Raw genomic sequence first — 26179 nt, 5'->3', positions numbered from 1 at the left:
AGGCGCGGAGAAGCCGGAGAAAACGCCAAGAAGATGTGTCGATCGTCATCGGGCAGCCATACGAGAGACGGGAGGTGAGGAGCAGGATCACGAGAGATCGCGGAGTTGGTAATAATAGGAGGGCATAGTTTGGAGACAATAGTTGTTACACAAAAGAGAGTCGGTTGTGGATGAAGAGGCAGAAGAAGAGGAGGAAGAGTGAAGAGCAGGACACGAGCTTGCACTCGGCGGGTTGTTTGGTTGCCTGGCAGCCCCCCTTCTTCTTCCCCCTTCCACCTTTCCGGTTGACGGCCAACAATGCCTCAATACAACACAGTCAACACAATATATATCCATTGAGATGATGGCAGATGGGTGATTGGTATCTCGCTAATAATATATCTCCATAAGAAAGAAAGCCCAAATAAAGGAAACCCGTAAACCTCCAGTCCTCCAGTCCCAGATCCCATTAATTATTCCCCAATTCGTCCATCCAACCACTCTAGGTAGATACGACCGTCGAAGGACAAGCCATAAGAATGCCGAGGGAATGACAGACAGCCAGTCTGGAGAGAGAGAGAGAGAGAGAAAGAAAGAAAGAAAGAAAGAAAAGAAGAAAAGAAGAAACGAAAAATGAAACGAAATGACCGTCACCGCATGAGCGCCAATGCTCCTTTCAAATGTATATGCCCGTGATCCATCCCCAAGACCATGTGTTCCAAGACAGGCTTAAACAACTGTCTCCGATCGCTCGCCGGTTGCAATGATTGGCACATTAAGCCCACGCTCGGGGCTCTGCAGCACAAGCTGCTCGTGACGTCGCGCTCGCAGGAAGTCGCTAATGGCCCGAATCAGGATAAACCACCCGACAATCATCAAAACATAGGAAATCCATTCGCTCGTGGTGATGCCAGACATGCCCCCACCGCCTCCATCACCTCCCGTGCTACCATCAACATTATTAGGGTCAAAGCTGTGGCTGTTGGGATCGGGAGGCGTGACATAGTCTGCGCCGCCTTCGTCCGACCCTTTCGACTCATTGCCGCCTTTCATGTAGAAACCGTATTGCACCAAAGTCAGACCGAGACCCGCCCGGCTACCGTTCTTGGCTGCATGTGTGGTGTGAAGTAGATAGGTCAAGAGGAAGCCAACCAGCTGGAAAGACATGGAGATCATAGCATTCCAAACGAACGAGAAGATCGAGCCGACCGGCAGCCCGTCCACGAAAACCTCGTCCGAAGAGATACCGGGGGCCAGAATCGTCGTCTCCCAGTATGGCGGGGTGGCGTCAGCTGCTGCTTCTTCGTAGGACTAATCATCGATAATCAGTACACATATCCTCCCGTGGCAACCCAGCGCGCGGATTACAAAGCACATACCGGTGGTAAATCCTCGTTCTTCTCCCCACGCTCGGGCTTGGCTGCCAGATTGGCGAATACACCGTCGTTCGCCGAAGTAACCACCCGGCTTGCTCCAGAGCTGGGGGTGCTGAAGGACGGCAAGATGGTTGGTCGTCGCTGGATGCCTCCGGAACCGCGGGTCTCCCCTGAGGACGCCTCAGGGCTGGCGCCCGCTCCGCCAGACGAGGAGGCGGCTGTGGTGTTCGCTGCTGCCGCACTGCTGTGATTGTCTGCCATTGCCCAGGGTTCTGGCTGGGCCCGCATTAGCCGCTGACGGTCATCGGGCTCGTCGTCGGATTCGGAGTCGCTGCCGTCCCCGAAGGCATCGGCGAGGGTCTGGTCGGCATCGTGTCGGCGAGGGTCATCGTTGGGGAGAAGGCGTCGGGAAGAGAAAGAGGATGAGCGAGAACGAAAGGAAGGGGGAGGGGAGTTCGGGGTCGGGCTAGGTCGGAGAGGGATGGACGATTGGGATTGAAGGTGGTCGTCTTCATCGTGGGCGTTAACCTGCATTTGATCCCATCGCGTCAGTTCTTCTGATATAGTACCAAACACACCGCGACCCAACAAGCACAACAAGAATGCTGCCACTTCCGACCACGGCCTTGGGTGGGAAAGTGTTCTTTGATTTGCATACCCTTTGATAACGCTGCGAGCTCATAATGAGCGGAGCGAGCGGAGCGACCGGATCGGAAGGGAAAGGAAAGAATCGAACACAGTCAAGACGAACACCCCGGACAAGATAGAGCGATCGACAAAGAAGACAGGAGGAAAGGGAGAGAGCAACCCAAAGAGGATGTGGAGGGGGTCAGAAGATGGGATGGCGAGAATTGGTGGAATGGAAGGAGATGATCGGGGATGACGAGGAGACGGGCGTAAGGCACTAAGGCACCGCTGGGTGGGTGGCGCAAGGCTGTGGGGGCCTTAGGCAGAAGCCAATCAGTAAGCAAAGAAGCATGAGTTGGTTGCACAACATACTTCTTGGCATGGCTGCTATGAGTATGGATGCTGTGAACGACCCTATGCAGGAATTCGATGATGTACGTACATCTTTAATCATAACATCATACAACGTATACTGAATAGTGAAAAGAAGGTCAATTGTGCGACTTCGGCGCGTTTTTCCGGACTATCTATACATTGCATCCACTACACACGGACTTGCATGCTCAGCAGATGTATGGCCACCGACTGACAACTATGGCTCACAATGCGAAATTACGCTTTTCTTGACCTCAAATTCCCGACAGTACATCTCTTGTATGCAATTTTCACAGGATCAACTATGATGAAATATGGTTTCCTGAAACATCTCCGCGCAGTCGACGGTAGAACTACTTAAGATCTAGACTCCAAGAGATGGAGATCCAAGCCGATAGCAACAAGAACTTCACTCGACTGTTTAAAGAACTTCATCATACAAGTTAATCCTCATCCAGTATTTACAGTCTGGACTTTTGTCACGACTTTGTCACGACTTTGTTCGCTCCATACCTACCAGACAGCACCAGCCGCCTACCCAATCCAACAGCCCAACACCATGGCCTCAGAACCGAACAACGACTCCCACCGCAAAACCTGCCTCATCCCCTACGTTGATCCCAACACTGCACCCTCAGACATCCAGGAGCGCCTCAAAGTCCTCCCCTTCCGGCGCAACATCCTCCTCATTCTCGCTCACTCGCAAGGTCTCTTCCCCCACATCAGTGGCCTGCTGGGGGCCTGTTTCGATGGCAAGCAGCGGAAGCTCTCGCTCTTCGACTGGCAGGTCGTGGTGCTCCGAGTGTCCCATGCTCTCGATGCGAAGTATGAGTGGGATGTCAACATCCCCGTAGCCGAGGCGTTCGGCTTCCCTCCGGAGAAGGCCGAGGCCATGGGGTGCTCGGCCCAGGATGTGGTCGAGGGGAAAGGGCCCTGGAGTGAGCGGGAGCGGGAGATCTTGCGGCTCGTAGATGAGCAGGTGAAGGGGACGACCAATGAGCCGGACACGGTGAAGGAAGCTCTGCAGCATTTGGACGTGGACGAAGTGGTGGAGGTATTGGTCATGACCGGGATCTACGCGATGTTGGCGGGGGTGATGAGGGGGTTGAAGATCGACGACGATGAGTTCATTCCGGACTTCCAGGAGAAGATTAGAGGTGCTGTGTCTGAGAATTAACGGGAGGATACGTACATTCTCTGATTGCAATGCTATACCTAGAACTACACTTACCTCTAATCTTTCCATATTCGGAATAGATTACCCTGATTGCTGTATTGTTCAGGAGCAGACGCAGACAATAGTGGAAACACCGGCCACCAGCATCAGCCCCTAATTCTTCAAAAAGGAATCTGAAAGAAAGAGATCTAAATTTCCAAGAATATAACTTTCTCTCAATGAACGCATATACACACATAGTTCGTCCCAATTTCATAAATGATCGACCGGTTGCTGATTCTACATAGTATGTAGATAGCTTACTAATTCCTGACTAACGAGCATAAGCACATGCAGCTCCGCAACAAAAGTGCATATCGCGATAGAACCTCATCCCGCGAATTAATTCAATCCTATACAAAACCTCCTTCCAGCAACTCATCCCCACGCCAACTCCCACACACTCTGAACCTCGGACCCTCAACCACCCAACTCCACCCTCAACCACCACTTCTCCCCCTCGGGCAACCCCCCACCCAAACACGATGGCCACCAAAACACCCGTACGTCAACCTGACCCTACAACTCCCTCAAAACCCTCCCTCCCAAAACACCCAAACCCCAACTAATCCCCCTCTCAAAAAAGTCAACAACAACCCGCATAACCCACCTCCTCACGCACTGGCCCAAAGACAAAGTCCGCCCGGCCTCCGTCTCCATCCACAACTACCTGCAATCGCGCCTCCCCCAACCGCAACCGCAACCGCAACCGTCGTCCTCCGCCACCACAACCCAAAAAGCCACTACAAAAACCGGCCTCTCCGCGGCCAACCTCGACGCCCTCACCGCCCTCCTCAACGACAAGTTCGCGCGCCGGTACCCCTTGCCCCCGCGCCTGCGCCACCCGGCCAGCAACCCGCAGCACTACGAGAACGTGATCCGGGAGTTCGACGAGGCGCCGGACCGGGATTGGTTGGGCCGGCTGCGGAAGAAGGTCGCAGGGATGTTGCGGTTGAAGTAGGCCTTTTACCTTGTGGGTGTTTTGTTGTATGATAGGATATAAGAGGATAGGGGGTTGGATGGATGAATGGATGGATGGGTAGAGGTAGACTGGGGGATTGGTGAAAAGCCTTGGGCACGGACACGATACTCTACTCTTGAGATTTGGGATTGTAATAACATGTGGGGGGAAACATTTTGTTAGATGGGTTGGGTGGAATATGCTTTGCGTGCGTCGGTTTTCTTTTGACCTTTTTTTTTTTTTTTTTTGCTTGATACAATCGCGTCTGTCCCGGCTCCCAGTCTTGTTGTTCTGTTTCTCTTTCGTTTTTGATTTTTTTTTTTTCTTTTTTTTTTTTTTTTTTTTGACTTTGGGAGAAGCTGGAGTTCGGTTGTGGGGGAATTCGAAAACTCGAAAACTCGAAAGAAGAGGATGGGGATGGGAAACATGTCCTGTACTATACTGTATTGTACTTTTATGGCGCATGGCGCAACCAAACTTGTATATATTTCCCACAATGATGCGCAGCAATCAAAAGTGATGACATTTATTTCGACTTCGACCCAGAATACAATTGCAATACTTCGTTCATTCTTATTCATCTATGTACAATACAATCCATATCTTCCAACCTGAACCTGTCAGGCAATTTCACACAATATGTCCAACCCTGTCAATCCAGCTTCCAAAAAGATGCAACAGAATCCAATCACAGCATGGGCTTCACATCGTCGGCGACCTTGAAGGGTGCCTCGGTCTTGCTGCGCACCTCCTCCACAGTGACTCCATCCGCCAGCTCGACGAGCGTTAACCCGTCAGTGAAGTCAACATCGAATACGCACAGCTCCGTGATAATGCGGCTGACGCAAGTCTTCCCAGTCAGGGGAAACTCGCACTGCTTGACGATCTTAGGGTTTCCCTTCTTATCGGTGTGCTCCATGGTCACAACCACCTTTGTCGCAGAGGGATTCGAGACAAGGTCCATGGCTCCACCGAAACCCTTAATCTTGCCTGGAAGCATCCCTGAACACCAAGTAATTAGCTTCATCATCTCCATCTCCAGCTTTGTATGATTACTCACAGTTAGCCAGATCCCCCCTTGCGCTGACTTGCATTGCGCCCAAGATCGTCAAATCAATGCGGCCCGACCGGATCATGCCGAAGGACTCATCGCTACCAAAGCATGCCGCGCCAGGCAACAGCGTCACCGTCTCCTTACCAGCGTTGATCAAATCCGGGTCCTCCTGTCCCTTCTTAGGGTAAGGACCCAACCCCAGAATACCGTTCTCGGACTGCAGCATGACCTCAACCGAGGGGTCCACGAAATTCGGGGCCAGCATCGGCATGCCAATCCCCAGGTTCGCGTACATGCCGTTTTTGAACTCCTTGGCCGCGCGCCGGACAATGCGCTCGCGCTTCGCGGCCGTCTCGCCCTTACCCAGCGCGGCGGCCTCGTCGGCGCCTTCCTCCTTGGCGAAGGTGAACTTCTCGATGCCCTTGGGCGTGGTACTCTGGACCACCCGCTTGACGTAGATCCCGGGCAGATGGATCGCCGCGGGCTCGATCTCGCCCACCTCGACGATGTGCTCCGCTTCGACGATCGTCGTCTTGGCGTTGCGGCCCATGGCACCGTTGAAGTTGGCCGCCGCATAGCGGAACTGACAGTTGCCCAGCTTGTCGGCCTTCCACGCCTTGACGAAGGCGTAGTCGCCCTTGATCGCCTCCTCCATCACATAGCTCTTCTTGTCAAAGACCTTGACGTCCCGCGGATGGCTGTACAGGGCCACGGTCCCGTCGGCGTTGTGCTTCAGCGGAAGCTCTCCGGTCTGCACGACGGTGCCGCAGGCCGCCGGGGTGTAGAACGCGGGAATCCCGGCTCCACCGGCCCGACACCGCTCGGCCAAAGTGCCTTGCGGGGTCAATTCCAGCTCAATCTCGCCCGTCAGGTACATGCGCTCGAAGGTCTTGTTCTCTCCAACGTAACTCGAAATCATCTTCTTGATTTGCTTGGATTGGAGGAGAAGGCCCAGTCCGGATCCGTCCACTCCGGCGTTGTTGCTGACGACGGTCAGGCCGCTGATGGCCGGGTTTTCCCGCACCGCGTTGATCAGAGTGTCCGGTACACCACAGAGACCGAAACCTCCGGCCAGTACCGTTGAGTTGGGCTTCAAATCCTTGATCGCAAGATCGGCGGAAGAGACTACCTTGTTGATCTCTGGCCGACGGATGCTGTGTGAGAACGCACGAGCAAGAAATCGCTGATGCTAGACAAGTGCCAACAATATTAGTACATGTGGAAAGTAAAAGATAAAGGGCCGAGAGCCTACCTTGCTGGGGTCGGTACCGAGCCTCCGCGCAAAGCGCAAGCCCGTAGCTAGTTGAGAAGGCATGATGGCAGTATGAGGAGAAGTAGAGACGGGAAACGCCGTGAGGGGGTGCACTCTATGCAGTGATCGATGGATATTCTGACTCGCAGTCACCTACTTAGAGCAGGTAGCAAAATCAAGATGTCACACAGGACGTAAGGAGAGTAGGTATGCAAGAGAAGAGAAATGAGGTTGAGCAGCGGAGAAGCTTCGCCTTTTATCGGGTTGAGAAAGGCAGCGAACGGCTTCAGGCGGGGAGATGCGGAAAGACAGCCGCTGCCCGCCGTCTTCCCCGGATTGAGAGGCGCTAACCCCACGGTTGGTTTGCTCGTCTCCGCAATCCGCACGAGAGAGTTTGGAACTCGAGTCTGGCCAACTGCCTTTCACTCAACCTATTTCGAATGTCCTAGATAATACTGCGAGATATTGACGTCGAAGTGATCACTTGTAGAGTGAATTTGAATTATTCTTTGCATTGTCTACTCCATAGTTGAATCATTAACAAGCCTTGCGGCGATTGCTGAGCCAGGGTCGGGATCGGACCCGATTCCGATCTGCGGCCCCCATCGGATCGGGCACCTGACTAAGCAGTGACTAAGCAGGATCGAGGTCGTCTGAGATTCTTCATGTGTGTCCATGTATGTGTATACATCGTACCCGTCATCATCAACCAGTCGTGACGCTGAACCGCACTAACTATTTACAGTAAAGCATACATAATAATCCACCAGATGCATGTGCAAAGAATATCGTACTGACCACAAAAAGAAAAAAAGCCTCTGCAGGACAGCATTTCCATATTAAATCGAAAGTGTCATGCAGAATCACAGACATTGCAGGAGCGGAAGCACCCACCCACCCACTGATAAGATCGACTCTCTAGTTCTCGTTTGGCGAGTGTGGGAAAAAGGAATCGTCCGTTGACCCCATGAGACTCATGGGGCTTTCCACGGCCACTCTTGCACCATGAAAAAAACACAATGCAGTCCATATTAACAAGCTGCGTCTTTCGCGTCACTCAAAACGCCCTTCAACCCTTCCGGCCATCGTATCATCTAACCCCTTGCGCTTCAAGGGATTAGGCGTTGCTTGTCGCCCTGGTGCTGGATCCCCGGAGTCTACCACACCACATCACGTAAGTCAGGATGAGTGCTGTAACCTGCTTCGATGGAATCCTTCTCCTTCTTCATGGGGTGGTCGGCGCCCGTACCTGATATGCTTTGGTCGGCCCAAATCGTATCATATGACGGCGGGTTCATATCCACATCTTCAGTCGATGGCACCGTGTTCGTGACTTCTCCCGTGGCGGCAAAGCCATTCCCAGGCGCCATCTCGAGTAATTCCCTGCGCACGGGATTGACCAGATCATGCTTCAATCGGTCGTTGACATAGACGAGGAAGTACGGCGTGGGAGGGTTGTACTGGCCCTGGTCTCGGAAGATTTCATCCACGTTATGCACCTCGTTCACCTCCTGGTCGTTGTACTTGCGCCACACATTGCGGTCAAAATCGAAGATGTAGATGTAGTAATGGCCGAACTCAACAGAGCCCTGGTGAATGAACACGGCATACAACCGGTAAGCCTCATTTTTGTGTTCAATGAACTGCTCGGCTATCATGGCTCGAGTCTTCTTGATCTCGTCCTGGACCTCTATTGAGGAGTCAGAGACACCGCGGATATTGTAATAAAAGACGGCATGGCAAAGAGGAGGAAGCACTTACGCGTTAACTCAGCACGGGCTATTTGAGAGAGCCGATCGACCTCTGCGCAAAGCTTTCTGGTATCCACGTCGAACAAGTGTTCGGCGGAGCCTGCGTCCTCGAGACGATCTGCAGCTCCCTCAGGCTCTACATTTGCAGAAGGCCCCGCGTCCTCGGCAAAATCTGTCTCTTCTGAAATACTCTCGATTTCGGAAAGAATCCTGCTGGCTTCGTCGAGCAATCCCGCTGCATCAACCTTGCCATCTTCCTACGAGAATGTTCAGTATGTTATCTCAATTGAGGAGGGGGGCTCTGGTAAACGTACGGTGCCGTGTAACAATTCTGACTGCCGAGCTTCGAGACTCTTCAGTGCGGCTTTCCATTCCCAACTCTGCTGCCGTTTTGCCATGATTTCAGGCGACTTGGTATCCATGTAGCGATCTAGATATATGGTTTCCTCCAAGCCGAGATGATGAGTTGACTTGAAGGAGCGTTTCGTTTGGGGGTCGAACTGGACGCGTTGGACCTGGATTTGGAGCACTGGGGGTAGCTTGCTAATAGTACCGAATCGCTCGGCGACGGTATTGTCGACATTGACTTTTTGAACATCGAACGCTCCGTCAAGCGCTGCATATATGTTGCGTGGACCTGATGCCACATCGACCTTGATGTCGCACCACCATTCTTCCATCGGACGAACGCCCTGCTCGGATTTGAGATAATATATGGTTTTCCCGTAGAACAAGCTGAAGAAAGGGAGCTGTTAGCGAGGGATTCTCAGTCTGCACATCTTCAACTTACTCCTTTACTTGATCAATCTGTTCGCCATCGGCCGAGTATGCAACAGGCCGGATCGCGCATTGGCTCTGAAACAGCACATTATTGATGACCTCCGTCACATCCTGCTGGGCTCCAATCTCCAGTTCTTCTTGAAGTAGTCTCTGGGGATCGATGACCGGGGTTGGCCGTGGGGGTACTGGTGGTGGTTGACTAGCTATCACGGGTTGCTCTGCCGAAGCAAGACCGCTCAAGGGCTCCGGGGTTACTTTCTGTGCGGCCTCCATCGTGGTGTCAGCAGGAGGCTCATTTTCCTTGTCGTCAGTATGAGGTTGCTGCGTCTCTTTCGCAGTCGTTTGTTCAGGTGGCACATCAGCGATGGCTGTGTTGGAGGCCTGCTCTTCCTGCGTGAGCTGCGGAGGACCAAGCGGGCCCAGAATCGGCATTCCCTCGAGTTCGCCCAGGGCTGCGGCGGGCCTGTAAGTCGAGATAGTAGAGCGGCGGCGAATGGCTTCTTCATTTGAGGTTCCAATGAGAGTCAACCGCGCGAGCTCTTGACTTGGTGTGACGTAAGGAAACGGAGATGTGATCATTTCCGAAAACAAGGTCCGCAACTCTTTCACGACTGTGTCATTAAAGGTAAGCCTCTGACTCTAACCGACAAAACGAGCAGCACTTACATTGCTGAGAGCGCTCGACCTCCTTCCTTGAAACTCTGCGGGACCCTACTTTCTTTCGACTCAGGTTCTCATCGCTCAGGTCCATGCTGAAATCCTCGAAGTGCAGGATCAAGTCGCAGAACCCACGAACAGAGAAGTAAAACTGCAACAAGCTGTTCAGGTAGCAGGTGTTGCCAATGTTCTGCAGCCCGACCGGCCACTCTGACAAGTTACGATCCGAACCAGGGCCCATTCCCGTGGCCTTGTTGGACAGAAAGCTGCTGTTTTTATGCTTCCCAATGATCTGCAAGGCCTGGTTGTACAATTCCACCTTGCTTGGGTCTTCCACCACACAGCACGTATACGCCGCCTCGATCAAATCATCGTCAACAGTGCGATTGTCTATGCGCAAGAGACGATACGCATCTCCAATGTCCATTTCACCCGCCGTCATCTCACCGGTCTTGAGAAAGTGCCTCAAGGCATCGGACTTCCGCGCCTCGGCAATAAGCTCAAGAGCTCGCCGCGCAAGATCTCTGTTTGACGGAGCATCCTCAACCTACGCGAAACACATTAGCCTGTGAAAAACTGAAGCGGCCATCAAGGGGGGCCGACCTTGGCAGTAAACAAGGAGATTATGAAGTCGTCGGCAGTTTCACTGGTAACACCTAAATAGTCCTGGGCTTGTTCCACAGTTGATACGCCTATCACATGAGTTAGCCGCGATCAAAAAAGCGCCTGGATCGCGCTGCTAAAATCTTACTATCGTCCGCCACGGATTTGATGCGGTCACTACGTCTGCTCTCGCCTATTATGCGCATCTGTCTGCGAGACTCTGATTCCTGGGCCGGGGTTGTGGAGCTCAGGTACGCGTTGAATGTCCCAATGATACTATCTTCCGTGAGCCGAGGGTTGTCATGAGCCAGACCGAAGTATTTATAGGCATCGGCAACATCGTCTTCGGTGAACCTTCCTTCGGCATACGCTTTAATGACCGCTTGTTCGATTACAGCGGCATCGTCACCGCCCCTTAGCTGTCCGATCTGTTTGAGGCATTTCAGGTATAAAGGCGCCCGCGCGGGGTCGACTGCAACCTGCCGGTTGAAAGCTTCAATGATCGTAGCGGACGACATATCGTCGACAGTGCCCAAATCTTCATAATAGCTATAGTCTTGTCAGCAGGTGCTAGCGAATTGAGATACGGCATCAACGCACGGTGCAGGAGCCAGTTGGAATTCTTTCGACCGGTCTGCATTAGGGTCTGGCATGATGATTAGCCGGGGATCATCCAGAAGATGCGAACCTTGCTTACAATCAGCCGCATCCAACGCACGAAGCAAGTCAAATATTGCTGGATCGCTTTGGTTTTCCACCTGATGACCCTTTCTTTCCATTACAGGTCGCTGCTCTATCAGTGCGGATATCTCGTGCAAGGCATCGTCGAGGAAAATCTTGAGCTGGTCCCGGTATGGATGTTCCGTCCATGGACTAGTCCGCGGAGGTTCCCAGAATCCTTCATTCTAAACGATAGTCAGGCATGGTGGTCGAGTAGGGCCAGACGCAATGTACGAACCTTGACAGTGAACCCTACGAATTCCAGCAGATCTTTGCAAGGAACACCATCGAGACCGAAGCTAGTTATGAATCTCTTGTTGTTGGACGAGATTGACTTGCCCTTGTCGGCTGCATTCAAAGAATTATTAAGGTATGCGCCGAGGGTCTCGAGAACAGTAATCGGCTGTGGCACGGCGAGGCCTTCCAGACGCTCTGGTTCTGCTGCAAAGGCCTCCTCTGCTCGCTGCTGAATGAGTTGAGGATCCGTCAATAGCTGTATCAATCTTTGAGAGAGTACAGGGGAGACCAGTCGGACCGACACCACGGTAGGACACGTGAGGTAGGAGCATTCGAACTCATACGTCTCTACAGTCTGTCCCTTCGGTGTCACATCTTGTCCCGTCGACTTATATACCAGGTGGTGCAAATGTTTCGGCGAGTTTTGGCTATGTTGGCCGATTGTAGGCGTCGAGTGCACGACCAGTTGCAGATGGTATCGGCACTTGCGGCATATAGCAGATACTTTGGGAGGGTTGGCGCTGCTCCTCCTCTCCGGCTCTGGCACAAGTGTTTGCTTCGACTTAATCACATAGTTATGGGGGCATGCGGCAGGAGATATGTACTCCGGTGGTCCAGTGTAATAATCAGGAAAGACGGGCGGAGCTTGGGAGAGGAGGTTACGGCCTGAAGCCGGGGGGTGGACAGGATCGTAGTCGCAAAGAGCCCGTACGAGACTGGGAGCAGTCCTGCCTGTAGAGCAAAGTGTTAGCGGCACTGACGCTTCAGAGTTGTGTGCGCGCTTTCGGTTTGAGGGAGTGTACGTACCTGACCTCTGCGTGGATGACATGGGTACGCTCTTGGTGAGCTTACTGCAGCGCGAGGGGTTGTGGCAGGCAACGGCAAAGCTTTAAGAAAGGGCCTCCCATCCAGTCATCTAAAGAGTATTAAAGTCGAGATGTAATGCGATGTAGGAGTCACTCGGACAACGGCTGGCAATATAAATTCGTGCAAATATAGTACGAGGTACGAGGCACTCTAGACAGTGGTAGCAACGGCGGGGAATGGTGAGCGGCCCGCACTCGGCCTGGCGGCAAGCTTGATGGGTCGTCTTTTGCTCTTCTTCAAGCACAACGGATTTCGGAGAAGCTCAAAATGAATCGTCTGAAACGCTAGAAAGAGATAGAGAACGAGAAGGTACCGGAAAATGTCAGTATCCTAGAAGAACAAGCGACCGATAGCCGGCGAGGAAATCTACTACCCGATAGCCCTCAATGGGGAAGCTCCTCAAGGAAACCCAGTGGTAGGCGGTGTCACCTGGCAGAAACTCTGACGTCTCCAAATTCATCCACGCCCGTCCGGCGACGACACTTGAGTTCCAGCTGCCACAGCCCTTAACACACCCACCTCACATCCCACCGCCACCATGGCCCCTCACTCCGATGAACACGATTACCACCCCCAGGATGCGCTCCAGGCCACCCTGAAGACCACTATGCTCACCGGTGGAGCGGGTCTTTTCGCCTCCGCCGTTCAGAACACCCTGACCAGAAAGAACGTCGGACCGTGGGGTGTGTTCACGAGGACTGGCGGCACAATCGGCATCTTCGGTACGGAATATCCCATTGCAACTGGCCAGTGATGCATGGACCGGTCCAATTGTCTCTCTTCGTTACTGACACCGAATGTCTAGCCGCAATGGGAGGTACCTACGCCTTTGTGAAGACCGCTTCCGCCAACCTTCGTCAAAAGGAAGACCACTACAACGTCGCGCTGGGAGGTTTCTTCTCCGGTGCTATTCTGGGACTTAGACGTCAGTGCCGCCCCATTGCTTTGAATGCTTCAATCCTATGCCCCCTCCCCCTCTCCAATTGGATTCACCGCTGACGAGTTCCGAATAGTCCGCACTTTCCCCGCAGTCCTGGGCTATGGTGTTGGCCTGGCCGTCACCCTCGGCGCTTTCGAATACACCGGTGGTTCGTTCTTCGGTCAGAGGCGGGATCCCAATGTCGACGAGTTTGAGCGCCGGGAGCGGATCAGAACGGCATACAGAACCTCCGGGGAGGAGACTCTTGCTCAGCTGGGTGAGGGACGAGGTAGGTTTTCCCAAATTGATAAAACGGCATTATCGGACACATGTTGGAGAACGCCGCTCAAAGCTAATGTTCTATCTTCCCAGGTATCTACGGCCCTGGATATGCCGAGAGACGGCGGGAGAGAATCAAGGAGGCGTACGGTATCGATGTTGCCACATCCTCCGCTCCTGCATCATAGAAACGGTTTCATTGAATTTTCCTCTTGCGCAGTCTTCCCTTCCTCCCATTCCCGATATATTCTTTTGTGTAAAATTATTGCGTTACCCAGATGCCGTTCAGCTAGCAGATTTGGCACGTCCCCACGAATGCACTTTTTTCCTACTCGTGTTCTGATCTTCCCCGGGAGAGAGGGTATTTCTGTGCAAGTAGTCGCCGAGTGTGGACTTCATCTACGTATTAGGCCTGAATCGGAAGTTAAGGAAGGTCGTCACGGATTAAGTAAAGTAAATGATACGGGCATACAAGAGCTAGAATCCGGCATGCCGCGCGATCTCTGAAGCGAAGTAGTGGAGAACAATAGTCCGTGCTTCGAGTTTTAACATGTTAGTCGTCACTTTTCTACCTTCAATTAGTTCAACTGTATACTAGTCAGCCCATCACTGAGAAGTCTGTATCGCAATTGCAGGCATTTTTGCCATAGCGAAGCATTGCATTGAATCATGTCTACCTCCGCATTTCTTAAATTATCACGGAGGGGTGCCGACCAATCACAAGGTCAGCTTATCAAAGCAGCAGAGAGTCTCTGTGTCACTGGATGTACATCATGGTTTACCATACGAACTGACTACTACTACAGCAGGTGAATACATGTGCTTCATGCATATATTGTGACTCTCAATAGATAGAAGATAGAAGATATCAAAGCGCCCGTGCTGCTCTGACATTGCTCGTAGTCGCGATGTCGCAACAAGTGCTTTTGCTCAAATGCAATTCCATGTGGGCTTGGCAAGAACTATACGCTAGCGGTGTCTGTACCTACTGAGTCGCTCTTTAGGACGGAAGAATCACAGCAGGCGATGAAGACTCCACAAAGGTCAACTCCAATAGCTTCTGGGCAATATGTTAGAGTATGCCACCCTGGCAAAAGTCCCTAGGTGGCCTGTCCGGTCGCCTCCAGCCAAAAAGCAACTGTGAAATAGTAACTTCAGAGTGAATGGATAGACAATCCAAGTCTCCGGATCTCAAGATCAGCTTGTTAGGTCCGCTGACGAACGTGATACAGGAAGTGGAGGACAGTGGCAGGAGCCGGGGCAGGAGCAGGACAGTGGGAGGCGAGCGGGATTATTCTCCGCATAATTGCGGGCATCTGCGACAAGCATTAAGTTAGATCGGGGATTAGTTAGTGTCTTAGATCAGAAGAGTTTACCACTTCACTCTACCTGAACCTCGTTTCGTGGGAGTAACGTTGCGATATCGGAAGGTGAGAGTGGTTCTGTATGTTTGCAAATGCTCCGGATTTGATCAAGTGCGTTCGGACAGGCTTCACTAAGCACCTTAGTATCATCTTCGCTGCTATACATATACAGGCAGAAGTATTTTGCCCTGGTAGTACAGCTTCGCCTTCTCACCAGGCTACCTCACATTAGACCTGCAGATTGGCAACTTCGCACTACAGGTCGCATAAGCACTGCGAGCAGTGCAACCCTCCCTCCCTTCTTCTCGGGCTTCTAGAAAGGCAAGGGGAACCAGCCGTTCTCCGAGGTTCACGGATGAAACTCTTACCTGTCTAATCCGTATTGACACAGAGTCAAGGGATGCATGATAATCTATGCAGGGGAACTTATGATATCACATCGCCGGAGCTGGCTTCCTCTTCCTCCTCCCCTCCTGAGTCGTCAATAGTAGTCTTGGTTGTTGAGATCAACCAGAACGGCGACTCGAGTCGCCTTCGGATGTGCATGTGAAGTCATTGCTATGGTAGATATCGCCTCAAATTACAAGAAAAGAGGAACTGATGTTCATGCGCTACCTGGTTTCCATTCCGGAGGGGCTGTAAGTGGGTGACAGGGCTACGTCAAGGGTGCGTGCATTGCAGAGAGAAAAAAAGGTGTCATGTGGAGTGTTGTTGCAGAAGCGAGAAGTAAGCCATCAGACCTTTGGTATGTGTGGCTTGGGCTGGGTGCTTCGCGATCGATGAGAGAGAACAGCAAGAGATTGACCTCAGGATCGGTGGTTCAACCTCACAAACTGTGTCAGTGGTTCGTCCACATCTGTGTACCGGTACCTCGTAGTGGTGCATCCCATCCGGATCGACATGGAGTGGATGAACCGTGCATGACGTCGAGGATCGATAGGAATCTTGGGACTCTGGGAGTGCTGCCTCGCCGATACCCGAATGGGAAAGAACCAGAAAAGAGCTGAGAGTGTACTCCGTAGAGGGATCCATCCCCGAAGATCCGCCCGGGAGTCTCCTTTTCTCCTGGTTGCATCTGAGTTTGATTAGAATTGCCACCAGTTCGGCAACAAGAGAGGGAGAGGGGGTGGAGAGGGGGCAAGGATGGAAAAGGGGGGTATTCCCATCAAAGGCATGAGGAAGTATTGCGCAGACACAGTATCAAACTATCCGTAGATTGGCTGGACGGACAAACCCCCCCCGCCCCGGCCACTGCCCGAAAAGGCAAAACAAGAGCTGTGGAGACCAACTCCCTAGCCACAGTCTGACTTACGTAAGGTAAGGGTGATGCTTTATGCATGGCACCAGCCACGTTCCATGCATGAGATTCATGCACTGTAAAAGACTTAGATCATGCTTCGGGCAGTGGTGAGGGCAGGCAGCAACCACAACCACCAGAGTAGCAGCAACAAATAGCATCAGCAGCAAGGACTGTGGGCGCGCCCTTTGCTCTTTTCATGATCATTGGGTGGGGCCATACTCATGAGAATGACGATGTGCTCGAGAGAGTATATGCAATACAGCACTAACTATACCTAGTACCTACTTACATGCAGTGTGCTGCTGCTACTATATGTACTGTACCGAATCTGACCTGGTGATGATCATCCTTCCGGCTGGCTATGTTCTATTGCACTCCAGTCTGAGATTGGTGAAATGTCTATAGATTTCAATTTATCTTTGGAAAGTCTGGATGTATAAGACTATATTTATCACCCCGATGGAAAGGGGAACGGACCATAGTGCATGTTGCCCAGACCCATGGAGACAATGTGTACTATATACATGCGGTAGCTGCATAGGTAAGTATAGAGTTGCCATTGAATGGTTCTTCTCGTACTTTCTGGCCACTGCACCCTCCTTTCTCTCCCCTCCTCAGCAAACAGAACCTTAAATAACAAGGTGTATGGTCAGAGAAGAGATAAAGAAAGTCAAGTGAAGAAAAGTAAAGAAAAGAAAAAAAAAAAAAAAGTCAGAGGTCGGGACCGGGGATTCCGTCCCAAGCGTCATAACGTCGCAGTACGATCTGGTTCATTTGGCTGGGGTAGACGTCATCCGAACCGGCACTGGATATAACCACTTCCCCCCTTTAAACCTTCAGAGGCTAGGAAAGGGAACTGTGTAACTTTCTAGTTATCTACACTTCTACAATTCCACAACTCTACTACTACTCTACTACTACACTTTACTCTCTACACTCTTCTCCTGCTCTCAACTGTTCCTGAGACATTGACGGCGATCTGGATCGTACAAATTGGGAGATTGTCTCCTGTCACTACTTGAATTGGAGAGTCTCCTTATTTCTGTTCTACTCCGGGCCCAGCCCATTTCCCATTTCCCATTTCCAATTTCCCACTGCCCATTTCCACTTTCCCATCGATCCTATACGAACTAGTTTCTCCCTCAGTGGAGACCCAATCTCCCCCCGAACGTCGCGTCCTGATCGACTGTGGAATGATTTTCTATTCTTCTAGCCGCTCTTCTTTCTGTCCGAAGGGGTACTATTTGTGAAAGTTCATTCTGCTAGTCGCATGAGAGACCCTTTAGGTCGTTCGCCCCGGTAACCAGCCAATACCACCTCCGATTAACCAGCCATACTACACTACTACTACCACTACCACCACTACCACTACGACTACTACTCCTACGACTCTACTAAATCCGATCCATTTGGCTGGTTCTTTTTAGATTGACTCTCCTTTTTTTTCTCCCTCTCTCTCTTTCCCTCTTACCCTTCTCTTCTACGACTCCTGCCCTCCCTATTCTCATCTCTTCTTTAACACCTCGCGTTTCATGATATATTGTTACTCTGGACGCCCTTATAACTCTGATCACGGCCCGCAACCGGCAACGGACCTTTTTTTTCCAACAACGGACCGAATTGATATCGACACACGGGCCTGGACTGCCTTGCACCGCCCGATTGCGCTGACTTGCATTGCCCGTCACCACCACTAAACTACCGCACTCTTACTCGCGACACGACGATTACCGCCACTCGTCCGCCCTCCGCCCTCCCTCTTCTTTCCTCCTCTCTTTGCCTACCTTTCCTGCCCAGTCATGGCTATGGCCGTTAGGTCGCAAACGCCGGTGCAGGACCCCTATGGCACCCTCCCTCAGCATCCCGATTCTCTACTGAACCGCGGAGCATACGGCGCGCGCTCCAGTTCCCGACCCAACTCCATCATCGCCAGTACCTCCGGCTACAATAACGTCACCCACGCCGCCGACCCCACCTCTCACCCTCACACCGGTCGCTTCCACGAGGAGTTCGACGCTGCCAGCCAGCGCGGCTCCGTTCTTGTAGACGGTCCGTCGAGCGCTGGCATGCAACGCTCGGCTTCACAGATGTCCCAGTCTCGATCCGCAACTCCGACCAGATCCGGCACTTTGCGAAAGAAGGCCTCCCTCAGTAAGAGAGGCAGCATGCGTCGCAGTGGTAGCAAGAGGAGCCTGCGGGCGGGTAGCGTACGAAGCCTCGTCCTGGGCGATAGAGAGAAATATGGCGTCGATGGCGAAGATCCGAACAGCGCATTCTATATTCCCGTTCCAACGGATGGAAGCCCGACCGAGGTATTGGCCAACCGCTTCCAATGTAAGAACCCCTCATATCCAGTTAGATCGATCCAGGAGGCGAGATGCTAATATGCGACAGCGTGGCGCAAAATCCTCAAAGACCTCATCATCTTCTTCAAGGAAGTGCAGAAGTCGTACGAGACACGCTCGAAGCTCTTCATGTCCGCCTCGAACATTATGAACAACACATCACTGCCGCCGACGTTCCTCAAGTCGGGAGGTCTGGCAGATGCGACCGAGATCTTGCGCGACTTTCACCGCCAGGGCTATCTGGAAGCGACTAAGGCGGCCGAGGTGGAGAGCGAGGTTGTCAATCAGCTTATGGGTCTCCGTAATGATCTGCAGAAGAAGACTAAGGAGATCCGCAGCCTGTCAGGTGATTTCCGAAACTCCGTCGACAAAGAAGTCGACGCTACTCGCAAGGCCGTTCGGCACTTACATGAGGCCCTGGGTTTGGTCGACACTGATCCATCTGCGACTTCTGGAAAGGGCGATCCTTTCATTGTTCGGTTGAGTGTGGACAAACAAATTGAGAGGCAGATCGAAGAAGAGAACTATTTGCATCGGGTATGTTGTAGTTGTTCCCTGTATTGATGCTCCACGCGCAATGGACACTGACGATTGCCTAGGCATTCCTGAACTTGGAGAACTCCGGTCGCGAGCTCGAATCTATCGTTGTCAGTGAGATTCAGAAGGCCTACAACGCCTATGCCAGCATCCTCAAGCGGGAGGCTGACGAAGCCTACGATGCCGTGGAAAAACTCCGCGCTGGACCCATCTCGATGCCGCACGATCATGAGTGGAACGCATTTATTGCAGACACTGATGAACTGGTTGATCCCGGGGTGCCTCTCCGTGACATCGAGAACATCACGTACCCAGGAAAGGACCACCCCGCCGCCGCAGAGGTCCGGTCGGGTATGCTGGAGCGTAAGAGCAAGTATCTCAAGAGCTACACGCCCGGATGGTATGTCCTGTCGCCCACTCACCTCCATGAATTCAAATCTGCCGACCGCGTCGCATGGCAACAACCGGTGATGTCATTAAACCTCTTGGATCAGAAACTGGGGTCGCACTCGCAGCCCGACTCGACCTCGCACAAGTTCATGCTCAAGGGAAGACAGACCGGAACCATGCACCGGGGTCACTCGTGGGTCTTCCGCGCAGAAACTCATGAGACAATGATGGCCTGGTACGAAGACATCGAGAGCCTGATGTCCAAGACGGGTGAGGCCCGGAACGCATACGTGAGACGTCATGTCCGAACCGTGAGCGGAGCTAGTTTCCGCAATAGCAGCGATGGGATGGACGAGGATGAAGCTGATAGGACTCCTTACTCTGCGGAGTCAGCCGTCCTGTACCAAGAGCGTCCCACTTCCCAGCCCCGTCAACCAGGAGGCCGCTTTCCCAGCGATGTCCAGATAGACCGTCACCTGGAGGCGCCTCTGTCGCCTTCCAGCGGTGAGAGCTCCGGTGACAGAGACCTGCTGGCGGCGGCCGGCTCCTTTTCCGATCCTCGGCCATTCAACAGCGCCATGACCGATGGTGAGGCAAATGACAGTCACTTGGAGAACCAAGGGTTTCCCCAGCCAGTCGAAAGGCACGACAGCCACTATGGCACATACATGGGAGCTGGAGGTTACAGTCAGCCAGCGCAGCAAGGTTATGACCGGGATTATCAGGACCGAGAGACCGGCGATGCCATCTTTGTCACTGGGATGGGTTCCACGAGCTCGCGAGATCCATCTTTGACCCGCCAACGCAACCGCGGCGAAAGCGCCTCAACAGCGCCCACGGCCACGAACGGGACAGAGTATACACACAACACCCTTCCGAGCTCAATCGACGAGCATGAGGAACCCAGTATTGATATTGTTGGGGTTGAGCTCGACGGCGCAGCCAAGCAGCCCATGACAACCACCGACGATGAGGGAATTATACATGCTGGCCCGTCTGTCGGCACTGTTGCCACCGACATGGCCGTCACACAAAATGGCAGTGCCAAACGACCTCCCGCACAAACCAAGGGCAGTGTCTCCACTCTTGAACTGCAAATCCCAGGTCATTATCCTCCTGCAAATAACCTGTCGCCATAGACGCAGGAGTTATGTGATTGGGTAATCTCAGACGAATGGCCATCCACCGTCGTCTGAAATACTGCTGACTTGGGGAAGGGACTTCGACAGAAAAACAAGAGTCATGCAACCCCAGGAAGGCAATTTCCTTTGTCACACCCTTTCCTATGTTTTCTTTCCCTTTGTATATCTTCACGACTTGACGACAATGATGTGGTGATTTGATATGTGTGCGCCTTTTACCTTCAATATTTGAAGAGCCATAAAGGATGACACATACCAACAAACAAATTTCAACAACAATATGTGGGAGGGAGAGATACAAAATCAAATATCCTCACTGTGACCCATTTCACCTCAAATTCTCCCCAGTCCCTTTATATATACGCACACACATCACAGAACCGTGCACTCCATCGCTCTTGGCGCTCTCTGCCACCACATATGACAGGTTCGACCAGCGCGAATCGGATAGGGGCAATCGGATCCCTCACAGCTCGACAGGTCAAGGCCAAACTTGACCGCAGCTGAACCTTTTTCTTTATTTCAAATCTCGTCATTTATTCCTTTTCTGTTTCTCTTTACAACGGCGTTAGACTCACGGATGGCCGGGCGGTTCGGCAACGGATAAGGCGGTTGGTTGGGTGGTTGGTCGGTTAGGTTCATCGGCTGAGGGGGGTTTTCTTTTACTGCGATGCTCCATTGAAGGGCCGTGACTTACTGCGGTGTTTCCTGTTTTCTTGCTTGCCTCACTTCTTTGCTGCCTCTTTACTTACTTACACTTCTCTTGTATCTACTTCATCCATGCCTCATCATCACCATGATCCGTGTCCCTCCATCACTACTGTTTTTGAGTGTTGGTTGTGCGAGATTGGGTTGATGATGATGTGGTTTTTTTCATTTTTTTTTTCTTTCTTTCTTGCTATTCCCTGCCTGTTTGAATCTAGGTTTGGCTCCAAGCTGGCTTCTCTGATCGTATGGTTCTGGATCTATCATATTTATTCCCTTTCCTTCTTCGGAAACCTCCCTGCAATACGGAGTACAATGCGAGAACAATTTGCAGTCCGTGTAGTAATTATCTACTCCGTATCATTCCGCCCTATCTATCTACTTGTAGTGAAAAGGATGTGATCCATCAGATGACGAGAGAGGCCCACCGTTGGTTTTCTTTGGAATAGTGCTCGGTACAGTAACCGATCTAGGTATCTACCACTTGCACCCCTCCCTGTTGATTTTGACACTGGATTCAAAACAAGTCAAGGTATTTTTCTGAGTTGTAGCAATCCTGACTGAGATTGTGTTGGTTTGTTCATGTTTATGTACTACGACATTCCATGCATGGACGGGTTTGTGTAGTTTTCATCTCCATTCCCAGTGTACATGAATAAGATAGTCAAGTATGATGACAACGACCAACTATTTTGTACATGTATGTTGTCTTCGGGTGTAACCCGTGGTTGTCTCCAACAAGACCAAATGAACAAGCACAGTCTCCCACCGGACAATATGTTGCAGAACTTACTGTACATAGCCTACCACAGCCTACCACATTACCACTGCATGCGCATTACCAGACCTACCGAATACGGGATGGTCCAACATATCACCAAACCATATCCTCTGTTCAGAACCATCAATTTGTCGGGAGCAGTCAACAGAAACCGCAACTGCATCGGACGCAAGACCCCATCCCATCCCACACCCCGGGGTACACACGCACATTCTTGGATATTGTCATACCAGGTCTGATTTATCCCCACGGAACCAGATCGCCAGAGATGAGAAAACATATAACGAAAGCTAACCAGCGATAAACACACGTCATAAAAGGTGACTTGAATCGAACAGATCGAACACAAACAATATCGAAAATGGGGAATGAGGTTATGGGCGATATTTCAAGGTAATCAGCATACGCGAGCCCGCGCCGACAGGTGATTCTTTAAACCACTCGGAGTCATACATCGCAAACTTTTTCGACCCAATCCTCCGAAAGCCGAGATATTTCCATCAAGCTGGTACAATTACATGATCTGATCCTGGGTGATGGGAGCCGTGGGCTCCTGGCCCTCCATCGCGTCCGCGGGAGGGCCACCCACATTCAAGTACTTGACAAAGGTGATGCCCAGGGGACGACCACCATACTGGTAGCCTGTGAACTTGGCTGCGCGAGGAGTCAGTAAAAGGATCAGCCATCAACGCAATGGCCTGCACATACCGATAGCAGTTTCAGCAGTGTCCGCACTGTCAAACTGAACCACACCGGTGCCACGGGAGCGACCATTGGGCTCATACTGGATTTCGGCGCGATCAACCTTGCCGATGGTGGAGAACAAGTCGACGAGGTCCTCGTGGCAGGTAGACCAGGGCAGCTATATCCGGATGAGTCACCAATAATCTATACGAAGTCAGGTTTTAACTTACGTTGCGCACGTAGATGACGGGGCTCTTCTCGCCGCCGGAAGTGGCAAAGTCAGTGAAAGGGTTGGGGGGAACCGAAGCGACTCCCTCAAAGCCGGGGCCGCCGGGAGGACCGCCAGGGCCGCCGAAGCCAGGGCCGCCGCCGTAGCCGCCACGACCACCGAAGCCGCCGCCGAAACCACCACGACCGCCAAAGCCGCCGCGACCACCGAAGCCGCCGCCGAAGCCGCCGCGACCTCCGAAGCCACCGCGGCCTCCAAAGCCGGGACCAGCACCAGCAAAGCGATCCTCACGGACCTCCAAGGGCCGACCTTGCCAGTCGTAGCCGTTGAACTGCTGGATGGCATTGCGAGCGTCCTCAGGGGACTCGAACGCGACAATACCGGAGCCCTTAGGCCGACCGGTGGCGTCAGTGTGAACATCGGCACGAATAACCGCACCTTGTTGAGCTACAGAATTAGCTGCTGTCCGAGCGGAAATCACGCAAGAGGCCCTTGAAGGGCGCCGCGCGCTTCCGTGTAGAGTGACTTACCGGCTTGACGGAACAAATCCTTCAGATCTTGCCAACCCACGTTGAACGGGAGCTAGACATCCCACCATCAATTCTCCATGGTATCTAATGCTTTTGGTAACCGCACTTACGTTGGACACGAAGAGCTGACGACCTCCACCACCGCCACCACCAGCAGCACCGCCAAATCCACCACCGAAACCGCCGCGACCGGCACCACCAAAGTCGCCACGCGAAGGTCCGCCGGTGAAACGCGGCTCGGGTTCACGATCCTGCAGCCATCCCGTCAGTCGGCAAGCATTGATAGCCGAGGCCAAGCCATGACCTACCTCACGAACGTAGACAAGACGACCCATCAGGTTCTGGTTGCTAAGGGTGTTGACCGCATTTTGCGCTTGATCCCTGGTCGCGTATTCCACAATCCTGGCCGCAGAGTCAGCATGCGTTCCGACAAGGTCATTGAGCAGCAGGAGGTCCTTACCCGCATCCCTACAGTATCCCGGACGGCCAGGCCCAGCCCGTCAACCCAAACAGTCCATAACAAGCAAACCAACGAGAGGGGGAAAGGGAAGGGGAAAGTCCAGGAATAACAACAAGGGCAGAAATGGAAAAAAACCAGCCACACTACGCATTGGCGCCCACCTTCGACATTCCATTGGGAAGAAGCAAGACATCGGCAAAGATAACTTCTCCAGCTGTAAACACGCAACGCGGGTAAATCCCCCTCCAAAGTCAGCCCTCAAATTCGATAGCGACGACCCGAGCGAACCAGACGCTCGAGACGATGTGACCCTGCTCACCCTGTCTCATAAAATCCTTGAGGTGATGCCACTTGACATCGTAGGAAAGGTTGCCCACATAGACCCGACGGTCTTGCTGGGACGACTCGCGCACGGCTTGCATCATTTGCTCTTTGTGAACAGCGCGTTCTTCGTATGACCGAGCCGGAGGCGGGTAGCTGCTGCGCCCACCGTAACCAGAAGATGAATGACCACCAGAAGGGCCTTGGGCCGTACTCATAGGCGAGCGGGAACGACGATCGGAACGGCGGTAGTCGTCACGACTGCGTGAGCGACTGCGAGGAGAATAGGAACGACGGCTGCGTCGGGGGCTACGGGAACGGCGTCGGGGAGAACGGGACCTCTCGCGCTGGGCGTGGTCAGTATCGTCAAAGGCGGGTGGAGACATTGACGAGGAGCGAGAATTGAGCGCGCCGCAGGTAAGACCGGGCACGGACGGAGGGGAAAAAAGACGGGCAGAGAGGAAGGGAAGATTAGGGAAAGGGAGGTGGAGAATGTGCGCGCAAGGTCCCTGGATAGAATTGGGACAGGAATGAAGGAGGAGATGTGAGTTGAGTGTGGATGAATGGAAAGGATAAAAGATGGGACGGGTAACAGAGGATGGAAATGAGTTTGGGAAGGGAAGAGAGGAGTCGGGAAGCAGCAAAGCAGCAACAGCAGCGGCAGCGGCAGAGGCAGAGGCAGAGGGGAGAGAGGGAGGGAGGGAGGGATTGGTCCGAGTTGCCGGGCTGGTCAGCTAGTCAGGTGACTCTCGGACCCGGTGCGGGCCAGACTCAAGCCACGACTAAGGCACCACTCAAACTCAAGGGACCTTGCGGAATAGTGGGGGAGGAGACCCCGGGTGCGGTGCGAGTATCGAGTATGGAAAGAAAAGAGAAGGCAAGACACGATTTCAGGTTCCAGCTGGAGAGCGAAGAGCAAAGAAAGACGAAAAGAATTAGGAAAACGGGCAAACAGAAACCAGAAACCAGAAACCAGAAACCAGAGAAGACAAGAGAAGAGAACCTTGGTCGCGAGACTGAAGCATGAGAGAAGCAGACGATGAAGTGATCGGTGATCGGTGGTCGGTGCTTCTTGCCCCAGGCGGAGAAGAGGAGCCAGCAGCCACCACGGCCACCACCAGAGCAGCAGCAGCAGCAGCAGCAAAATGAGGAAGGCTACAACCGCCCGAGTGGAGACTTGTTGGTTCATCTCCTCCTCTCCCATACTCTCTCGTTCGCAGTGTTTGCCTCCCTCTTCTCTAGTCTCTGCCCTTTGTCTCCATTTCTGTCCAGCCTGAAGGAAAGAAGGATCGTAGGCGACAAAGTAGTCATTTCGCTACACAACACAAAGCAGTACCCCGAAAAGGCAATCGAAGAAAATCCCACACTTACTTGGTGAGGTCGATACACGTCGGCTGAGCACCGGATCTAGATGGTAAGCCACCAAGCCAATGGTCGGGATTTAAGGAGACAAAGGAACCACCCAAGAATTTACCAAGCTAGGAAGATTGAAAACGAGGAAAGGGAAGTGAGGACTGATTGAAATGGGAAGCAAGTGAGGTGAGACGTGGAGGGTTAGGAGAGGGGAAAGATGGGGAAAAGGAAAGAGGGAGATGGGGATGTGAAGAGGAAGAGGGAGGGGAGGAGAGGGAAGAATCAGTAATCAACCGAAGAAAGGCGAGACCAACAGTTTAAACTAAGGTAGAGGAGGAGAGCGAGAGAGCGAGAGAGGGAGATAAAGGAGGGTGACGGCGGCGGG

The 26179-nt window shown here is 52.6% G+C and overlaps 9 protein-coding genes across 9 annotated transcripts; 4 read left to right on the top strand and 5 right to left on the bottom strand.

The window, feature by feature from the left end:
- Nucleotides 1-435: 435 nt before the first annotated feature.
- On the bottom strand, nucleotides 436-2194 carry BO86DRAFT_393696 (metal homeostatis BSD2 family protein). The gene is made up of 3 exons (XM_025673074.1): nucleotides 2014-2194; nucleotides 1359-1883; nucleotides 436-1290 (listed from the first exon to the last, which is right to left on the bottom strand). Exons 1-3 carry the CDS (start codon nucleotides 2035-2037, stop codon nucleotides 709-711), a joined length of 1131 nt encoding a protein of 376 aa, XP_025521998.1. The 5' UTR covers nucleotides 2038-2194; the 3' UTR covers nucleotides 436-708.
- A 261-nt stretch (nucleotides 2195-2455) lies between these two features.
- Nucleotides 2456-3556, top strand: BO86DRAFT_29667 (uncharacterized protein). Its single transcript, XM_025667416.1, has one exon. The coding sequence runs from the start codon at nucleotides 2917-2919 to the stop codon at nucleotides 3532-3534; it is 618 nt and encodes a 205-aa protein (XP_025521997.1). The 5' UTR covers nucleotides 2456-2916; the 3' UTR covers nucleotides 3535-3556.
- Nucleotides 3557-3921: 365 nt separating this feature from the next.
- BO86DRAFT_373515 (ubiquinol-cytochrome c reductase complex assembly factor 2) lies at nucleotides 3922-4534 on the top strand (the record flags this gene model as incomplete). The annotated part of the gene is made up of 2 exons (XM_025670383.1): nucleotides 3922-4076; nucleotides 4160-4534. The coding sequence occupies exons 1-2, from the start codon at nucleotides 4059-4061 to the stop codon at nucleotides 4532-4534; spliced, it is 393 nt and encodes a 130-aa protein (XP_025521996.1). The 5' UTR covers nucleotides 3922-4058.
- A 549-nt stretch (nucleotides 4535-5083) lies between these two features.
- On the bottom strand, nucleotides 5084-7089 carry BO86DRAFT_460114 (3-oxoacid CoA-transferase). Its single transcript, XM_025677389.1, has 3 exons — nucleotides 6841-7089; nucleotides 5595-6777; nucleotides 5084-5536 (listed from the first exon to the last, which is right to left on the bottom strand). The coding sequence occupies exons 1-3, from the start codon at nucleotides 6901-6903 to the stop codon at nucleotides 5223-5225; spliced, it is 1560 nt and encodes a 519-aa protein (XP_025521995.1). The 5' UTR covers nucleotides 6904-7089; the 3' UTR covers nucleotides 5084-5222.
- Nucleotides 7090-7549: 460 nt separating this feature from the next.
- On the bottom strand, nucleotides 7550-12795 carry BO86DRAFT_414125 (ubiquitin-specific protease UBP2). The gene is made up of 11 exons (XM_025674814.1): nucleotides 12396-12795; nucleotides 11590-12320; nucleotides 11329-11536; nucleotides 11232-11277; nucleotides 10780-11180; nucleotides 10632-10720; nucleotides 10038-10575; nucleotides 9382-9982; nucleotides 8906-9326; nucleotides 8602-8848; nucleotides 7550-8530 (listed from the first exon to the last, which is right to left on the bottom strand). The coding sequence occupies exons 1-11, from the start codon at nucleotides 12415-12417 to the stop codon at nucleotides 7998-8000; spliced, it is 3837 nt and encodes a 1278-aa protein (XP_025521994.1). The 5' UTR covers nucleotides 12418-12795; the 3' UTR covers nucleotides 7550-7997.
- A 154-nt stretch (nucleotides 12796-12949) lies between these two features.
- Nucleotides 12950-14167, top strand: BO86DRAFT_393692 (Tim17/Tim22/Tim23/Pmp24 family protein). The gene is made up of 4 exons (XM_025673073.1): nucleotides 12950-13177; nucleotides 13261-13380; nucleotides 13469-13663; nucleotides 13747-14167. Exons 1-4 carry the CDS (start codon nucleotides 12994-12996, stop codon nucleotides 13839-13841), a joined length of 594 nt encoding a protein of 197 aa, XP_025521993.1. The 5' UTR covers nucleotides 12950-12993; the 3' UTR covers nucleotides 13842-14167.
- Nucleotides 14168-17699: 3532 nt separating this feature from the next.
- On the top strand, nucleotides 17700-20852 carry BO86DRAFT_29604 (SLM1 family PH domain-containing protein). The gene is made up of 3 exons (XM_025667413.1): nucleotides 17700-18651; nucleotides 18712-19199; nucleotides 19262-20852. The coding sequence occupies exons 1-3, from the start codon at nucleotides 18117-18119 to the stop codon at nucleotides 20726-20728; spliced, it is 2490 nt and encodes an 829-aa protein (XP_025521992.1). The 5' UTR covers nucleotides 17700-18116; the 3' UTR covers nucleotides 20729-20852.
- A 1879-nt stretch (nucleotides 20853-22731) lies between these two features.
- Nucleotides 22732-24827, bottom strand: BO86DRAFT_326548 (RNP domain protein; the record flags this gene model as incomplete). The annotated part of the gene is made up of 8 exons (XM_025668574.1): nucleotides 22732-22871; nucleotides 22926-23079; nucleotides 23132-23577; nucleotides 23661-23712; nucleotides 23771-23911; nucleotides 23969-24062; nucleotides 24268-24334; nucleotides 24440-24827. 8 exons carry the CDS (start codon nucleotides 24825-24827, stop codon nucleotides 22732-22734), a joined length of 1482 nt encoding a protein of 493 aa, XP_025521991.1.
- A 172-nt stretch (nucleotides 24828-24999) lies between these two features.
- Nucleotides 25000-25860, bottom strand: BO86DRAFT_29510 (uncharacterized protein). Its single transcript, XM_025667404.1, has one exon. It carries the CDS (start codon nucleotides 25643-25645, stop codon nucleotides 25172-25174), a length of 474 nt encoding a protein of 157 aa, XP_025521990.1. The 5' UTR covers nucleotides 25646-25860; the 3' UTR covers nucleotides 25000-25171.
- Nucleotides 25861-26179: the final 319 nt, after the last annotated feature.

Source organism: Aspergillus japonicus (assembly GCF_003184785.1).
Source record: "Aspergillus japonicus CBS 114.51 unplaced genomic scaffold BO86scaffold_117, whole genome shotgun sequence".
NCBI classification, from domain to species: Eukaryota; Fungi; Ascomycota; class Eurotiomycetes; order Eurotiales; family Aspergillaceae; genus Aspergillus; species Aspergillus japonicus.
The sequence above is the reverse complement of the archived record's forward strand: the minus strand, read 5'-3'. Positions and strand labels throughout refer to the sequence as shown.

Excerpts from the sequence above, each read along its gene's own strand:
- BO86DRAFT_393696 (XM_025673074.1), bottom strand. The coding sequence starts at position 2,037 with ATGAGCTCGCAGCGTTATCAAAGG. Across the intron at positions 1,884-2,013 it reads GCTCGCAGCGTTATCAAAGG|GTTAACGCCCACGATGAAGA; the intron begins GTATGCAAATCA and ends GATCAAATGCAG. Across the intron at positions 1,291-1,358 it reads AGAACGAGGATTTACCACCG|TCCTACGAAGAAGCAGCAGC; the intron begins GTATGTGCTTTG and ends ATCGATGATTAG.
- BO86DRAFT_29667 (XM_025667416.1), top strand. The coding sequence starts at position 2,917 with ATGGCCTCAGAACCGAACAACGACTCCCACCGCAAAACCTGCCTCATC.
- BO86DRAFT_460114 (XM_025677389.1), bottom strand. The coding sequence starts at position 6,903 with ATGCCTTCTCAACTAGCTACGGGCTTGCGCTTTGCGCGGAGGCTCGGT. Across the intron at positions 6,778-6,840 it reads TCGGTACCGACCCCAGCAAG|CATCAGCGATTTCTTGCTCG; the intron begins GTAGGCTCTCGG and ends GCACTTGTCTAG. Across the intron at positions 5,537-5,594 it reads AAGGGGGGATCTGGCTAACT|GGATGCTTCCAGGCAAGATT; the intron begins GTGAGTAATCAT and ends CTTGGTGTTCAG.
- BO86DRAFT_414125 (XM_025674814.1), bottom strand. The coding sequence starts at position 12,417 with ATGTCATCCACGCAGAGGTCAG. Across the intron at positions 12,321-12,395 it reads GTCATCCACGCAGAGGTCAG|GCAGGACTGCTCCCAGTCTC; the intron begins GTACGTACACTC and ends TTTGCTCTACAG. Across the intron at positions 8,531-8,601 it reads AGCCCGTGCTGAGTTAACGC|AGGTCCAGGACGAGATCAAG; the intron begins GTAAGTGCTTCC and ends ACTCCTCAATAG.
- BO86DRAFT_393692 (XM_025673073.1), top strand. The coding sequence starts at position 12,994 with ATGGCCCCTCACTCCGATGAACACGATTACCACCCCCAGGATGCGCTC. Across the intron at positions 13,178-13,260 it reads CGGCACAATCGGCATCTTCG|CCGCAATGGGAGGTACCTAC; the intron begins GTACGGAATATC and ends CCGAATGTCTAG. Across the intron at positions 13,381-13,468 it reads TGCTATTCTGGGACTTAGAC|TCCGCACTTTCCCCGCAGTC; the intron begins GTCAGTGCCGCC and ends AGTTCCGAATAG.
- BO86DRAFT_29604 (XM_025667413.1), top strand. The coding sequence starts at position 18,117 with ATGGCTATGGCCGTTAGGTCGCAAACGCCGGTGCAGGACCCCTATGGC. Across the intron at positions 18,652-18,711 it reads ATTGGCCAACCGCTTCCAAT|CGTGGCGCAAAATCCTCAAA; the intron begins GTAAGAACCCCT and ends AATATGCGACAG. Across the intron at positions 19,200-19,261 it reads AAGAGAACTATTTGCATCGG|GCATTCCTGAACTTGGAGAA; the intron begins GTATGTTGTAGT and ends ACGATTGCCTAG.
- BO86DRAFT_29510 (XM_025667404.1), bottom strand. The coding sequence starts at position 25,645 with ATGGGAGAGGAGGAGATGAACCAACAAGTCTCCACTCGGGCGGTTGTA.